Source organism: Salvia miltiorrhiza, chromosome 5, assembly GCF_028751815.1.
Source record: "Salvia miltiorrhiza cultivar Shanhuang (shh) chromosome 5, IMPLAD_Smil_shh, whole genome shotgun sequence".
NCBI lineage: Eukaryota > Viridiplantae > Streptophyta > Magnoliopsida > Lamiales > Lamiaceae > Salvia > Salvia miltiorrhiza.
Genome location: NC_080391.1, coordinates 13,346,731 through 13,352,730, shown reverse-complemented (window position 1 = coordinate 13,352,730; position 6,000 = coordinate 13,346,731). Strand labels below are relative to the sequence as shown.

The 6,000-nt window shown below is 35.1% G+C and overlaps 1 protein-coding gene across 1 annotated transcript; it reads left to right on the top strand.

Moving 5' to 3' along the window:
• Positions 1–636: 636 nt before the first annotated feature.
• LOC130986152 (salviol synthase-like) lies at positions 637–2,374 on the top strand. Its single transcript, XM_057909445.1, has 2 exons — positions 637–1,611; positions 1,688–2,374. The coding sequence occupies exons 1-2, from the start codon at positions 742–744 to the stop codon at positions 2,309–2,311; spliced, it is 1,494 nt and encodes a 497-aa protein (XP_057765428.1). The 5' UTR covers positions 637–741; the 3' UTR covers positions 2,312–2,374.
• The last annotated feature ends 3,626 nt before the right edge of the window (positions 2,375–6,000 follow it).

Below are 6,000 nucleotides of genomic sequence, written 5' to 3'. Positions count from 1 at the left end.
GCACATTATTAATCAATTTAATCCTAACCACTAGATCTTCAAATTTAAAGGCTAAAATGTGGTTACTAGTTCTCATTTTAAAAGAGGTTTTTATTAGAACCTCTTCCTATATAGTATATATATATATATATATAGGGATATTGTTCTTCAATGTTCAACATTAGAAATTAGTGGCTTCAGTATAGTCATTTATGTATCGATTCGAAAGATTGTCAGATTAAATATTTTCATGTTTGTCTATATATTAGAAATTATTAGTTTCAGTATAGTAATTTATGTACCGATTCGACAAATGTCAGATTAAATATTAATTTTCATGTTTGGCTATGTCAATTGTACATAAACAATATTTTTCCTACACTGTCAACTTGGGCTGAACAGATAAGTTTGGAAAAATAAATAGATTATAGATAGATGGTGGAATCCAACACGCGATACAGATCACACAATTGTAAACTACATATATTAATTAGTGTTTTGACACTAAAAGTCTTTGGCGTTTAGCCGGAGTAGTTGCGTCAAATATTGAGCAGTTAAGCCGTTGGATATATATATATTTATATATAAATTAACCGTATTAAATTAAAAAATTAAAAAATCACGTTATAGGGACTCAAACCCTAGACCTTTGACATTAGGCGTTAACCCTTTACCGCTTGGCCAACATACACAAACACAAGCCGTTGGATATATTAATACACGGCATCAATCATCATTACTCATGTGGTGATCTAAAAGACTATGGAGATCCAAATTCCATCTCTGTTGCTATGCATCTCATTCTTGTTCTTCACTCTCATACTCTTGAAATTCGGAAGCAAACAAAAATCAAATGCAAAATTTCCCCCGGGGCCATGGAAGCTGCCCTTGATCGGAAACATACACAATCTGGTGGGCGATGTTCCTCATCGCGCGCTTCACCAGCTTGCCCAGAAGTTCGGTCCCATGATGGGCCTTCAGCTTGGTGAACTATCTGTTGTCGTCATTTCCTCAGCTGATGCTGCTAAGCAGATAATGAAAACTCACGACATCAACTTCGCGTCGCGGCCTCCCATCATAGCAGCGGAGATAATCAGTTATGGGTGCACCAGCATCACCTTCAGCCCTCACTCCGATTACTGGAGGCAGCTCCGCAAACTCTGCACGTTGGAGCTTCTCAGCAACAAACGTGTTCAGTCGTTCCGATCGCTGCGAGAGAAAGTGTTCGCTGATCTCAGCCGGTGGATTGCGTCCATGGAGGGGTCGTCCATCAATCTCACGGCGGAGCTCTACAACTCCACTTACGCTCTTATTTCACGAGCCACACTTGGCGACCACACTACGGAACATGAGGCTTTGCTACCGATTCTCAAAGAGGTGATTGAAATATCTGCGGGATTTGATATAGCTGAATTGTTTCCTTCCGTCAAAGTGCTTCAAGGGGTGAGTGGATTGAGGAGGAGAATTATGGTTTTGCACAAAGAAGCGGATAAGATACTTGAAGATGTAGTCCGTCAGCATAGAGGTGTGAAGGTGGAGGAGCATGAAGATTTGTTGGATGTTCTTCTCAGAGTTGAGGAAGAAGGACTTGAACTTCCTCTTACAACGGACAATATCAAGTCTGTTCTCGTGGTTAGTTTTCTAATTAACTAATTCCTTTTTGTCTTGTTTTAGTACTTTTCATGGAATTAAAGTCGTAATTATGCAGGATATGTTGGGTGCTGGAAGCGAGACATCAGCGACAACAATGGATTGGGTGATGGCTGAAATGCTGAAAAATCCAAGAGTCCTTGAAAAGGCACAAGAAGAGGTGAGGAAGGTATTTGATGAAGAGGGATTCGTTGACGAATCGCGCATTCCTCAACTCAAGTATATGAAGGCAGTAGTGAAGGAGACACTGAGGATGCATCCGCCGCTGCCTCTTTTACTCCCAAGAAAATGCGGCGAAACATGTGAGGTGAATGGATATGAGATAAGGGCAGAGACCAAAATCATAGTGAATGCATGGGCTGTGAACAGAGACCCCAAATGTTGGGAAGATGCACACAGCTTTAAACCAGAGAGATTTATGGATAATATGGTGGATTACAGGGGAAACCATTTTGAATATATCCCATTTGGTGCGGGAAGGAGAATGTGCCCTGGCATGACGTTCGGATTGGCCAACGTTGAGCTGCCGCTGGCAATGTTTCTGTATCATTTCGATTGGAAATTAGGTGGTGGGATGAAACCTCAAGAGATGGATATGGCTGACGGGACTGGCGTCACATCTAGAAGGATCAAAGATCTGTGTGTTGTTCCTGTTATCAAAAGACCTTTGCCTATTAATTAATGTACAAGCCACCCGACTTGGTCAAACATCAATAATGAATAAATGCTCCAGTTTCTGTGTGCCCATCTTTGCCTTCGGTTTCCAAGCAATTCATTTATATGTTAAAGATTATATTTCATATTTTATGTTCATATTTATTTATGATAGTCCAGCATTTATTCATTTGTCCCCGACAAAGTCTAATAAGGCATGGAGAGTCTGAAAGATGAGAAATGATTTATTTTCAGTGGAGTTGATCCAATTATCATTAAGATTATGGAAGGCGTTAAGGTTACTTCATGAAAATGGTTATGTGCATATTTTCCTGGCTTAATTTGCTACTCTATTAACAATTGCTCACTATAGTGAGCTTGTACTATGTAAGGGTCGAGCACCCCTCAAGGTCGTCTTGACGACGAGTCAGCATGGACAACAACTCAGGTCCTATCATTTTTTAGGGCTCAATTTTTTTACATTATCTTGTATAGGTAATTTTATTCATAATCCTCATTTTACTCATTATAACCTACATCTAAAATAATAGTAATAAATAAATAATTATGAATTTATTGTTTTACCCAATAGTCACCAAATTAAATACCTTAGGGCCTAATCATGTCTTGAGAGTTCCAAAAACTTGAAACTTCAGGACGTTGAAAGCTCCCTTCTCTATAGTAAAGCTGCAATTAGGAAACTTCAGGATGTTTTGAAAGTAATTAATTTACTCAATCTTTTCGTTTTTCTTTAGTAAGGTATACTTATATCTTTACATTTATTTATTTTTTATTTTTTTTCAATATGATAATGTGCTGCAGATTTGCAAAAATGCTCTCTAATGAACAAATTTCAAAAGTCAAAATCACTGCAAAAAAACTAGAACGGTTCTTAGGATGATACATTGTTGATAATATTTATTAATTAATCTCAATTCTATATATACCTTCATTGCTTGTATTTCTTTCAAATTTGATCAATAACGTGACAAACAATCGCATTTAAGTCAAAGTGGGGAACTTCTTTTCTCAAGGCATGAACCAAGGCAAAAACAAAGATTGCTCAAGGATTCTAGTGAAGTTGTAGCAATGACTGGGAATGGAGTGAATGCTTTGTTGAAATTACAATATTTAAGGGTTAAGGACCGTAAAATATTTATTTTGGGAGTTATGGGTTATAGAGTATTTAATTTGGGAGCTATGAATTATTGGATAAAATAGTAAATTCATATAATTATTATTTATTTATTTATTTATTATTATTTAAAGTTATAGTTATATTGAATAAAATGAGGGCTATGATTAGAATTACCCTTAAAATTTTAACCCGTGTCTGAAAGGCTTTTTTTTTTTTTTGCTTCAGTCAAGAGCTTTTATCTTTCCCTGCAGTCTGCAGATAGGGCTGTAAACGAGTCTAGCTACTCGTGAGCTATTTGACGTTTGACTCGATAAAAGCTCAATCAGTAATTTAATGAACAACTTGTTTAGTTAAACAAGCCAAGCTTGAGCATGACGATACTCGACTCGTTAACTCGTTAAGTGATTTATCTTAAAAACATAAGATTATTAATTAAATGTCTTACTATATTTTAGACAATAATTAGTAATATTTGAAATAAGTATCTAATTAACATAATTTATTTACAAGAAAATAGTAAATATATTACATTGTTGTGAATAAAATAACTTATATATATATTTGAAAACAATTTATGTATTAGGAGAATAACTAAACTTTTAAATAAAAATTTAAATTTAAAAAGCTCGATTAGGCTCGACACTTTATTCGACTCGATTAAAGCTCGATCAATAATCAAGCAAACAACTCGATTAGCTAAACAAGTCAAGTTTGAGCAAGACACTATTCGACTCGACTCGGTTCGATTACACCCCTACCTGCAGATTGCTATAGAATTTTATTAGGTTTTAATTAAAAATTTGACCCGTGTCTAAAAGGCTCTTTTTTTTTTCTTCAGTCAAGATCTTTTATTCTTCATTGTGGATTGCTATATAACTTTTTTATTATTGTATTGTGTGTTCTCTTTAATTCATAATTTTTTTATGAAAAAAGGGATAATAATATATATCCTTTTAAATCTCATTTTTCTTTTCAAAAACTTTGTTAGGGCATGATCCATGATAAGCGTATTGAATGATAAATTTAACTTGTAGAAGTATCAACAAATGTTGAACACAAGTTTGCAGTAGATGCTGAACGAAAGTGTCAGGAGACATGTTTAGAAGTGCCATCCGATAAACAATAAGGGTCAGTTTGATAGCTAGTTGACATAAAGAGTGATAAATAAAACCTAGTTAAAATAATATGGATTGGGTGAGATTAATAATGTATTTTAGTGTTTGATAGATCAAGATTAAAATCTAGAATAACATGAATTAGTTGTTTGATAGATCAAGATTAAAATTTAGATTAAATAATCAAAGGTCAAAAAATTACCATTTTAACCTTATACTATTAAATTTAAATTAAAAAAAAGGAAAAATCTATTAATAGAATTCGGCAATTCCTATCTCCAGCAATTCCAATCTCCTTCTTCCCCCGACCCACCCGCGTGCCGCCGCGCTGCCCCACCGCCCCCAGCACGGGCGTCCCTCCCCAACCACAACGTCGTCGTCGCCTATCATTTTTGTAAATTTCATCACTTTTAATTTTCTTCTTTCTAGCCCACTAATCGGTTTCCGCCATCCGTCCGCCTAGCCTTCCAAAGCTTCGGATCGGATTGTGAAAATATCCCAGACAGTAACAAATAGCGGGGGTGTCTGGTGGCAATAGATTTGGGCGCGGCGTTGGCGACCAGTAAGCGAGAGGTGGTGGAGTTAGTTTAGCTTTAATCGGTGATGGCAATGAAAACAAATTTAGGCATACCTCTGATTTTAGTGGGCACCCACGCCTGCAATTGAATTATTGAACTTTGTTAGGTTGGATTTGCAAGGGTAGATTTGGCTTGCTGAAATTTAGTATGGAACACTGTTGATATCAAGATTGTTAATCCGGCCAAATAGGTGGTATAGATAATGTGGGAGTAACAGTGAAATAATAGCGGGCTTTAACATTGTAGAGGGCCTGAGAGTTTATTAATATAAGCTATCAAACACCAGTTTAGCCTAGTTAAATAAATAATACTAGTGTGTAACCCGTCGAATTTCGACGGGTATCATTTGGTATTTTAATTTATATTAAAAACATAAAATTTATTTTTTAATATATTTATAAATTATAGAAATTATCCACTAAAAAATTATTAATATGATATATAAAAACATCATGTAAAACAAATTAATATCGTCCAAAAAATACTAAAAACTTGCTAGAGTCGTCTACAGCGTTTATTATCAACTTATACTATCACATAATACATTATACGCCCTATTAAATGCCCAACCTTCTCCAAAAGGAACCTTAATCTTGAACATAAATTTCTCTTGAAGTAGGACATCTTGAATCTCTTTTGAAACAACAAACTCCTATAATGTAAAAAAAAAAGAATACATACATTAATATATCTTAACACGTGTAAACTTTTTTTATTACTTTTACTGAATTTTGAAAGAAAAAAAAATTAAAAACGTACCTCTGCTCCTTCAACGTTAACTTCTGCGGCTGATTTTCCTATCACTTGCTTAATCTCCTTATCCCATAATATAATAGGCAAACTGCCAGAGTCGTCTACGACATTTATTATCAACTTATACTTTATT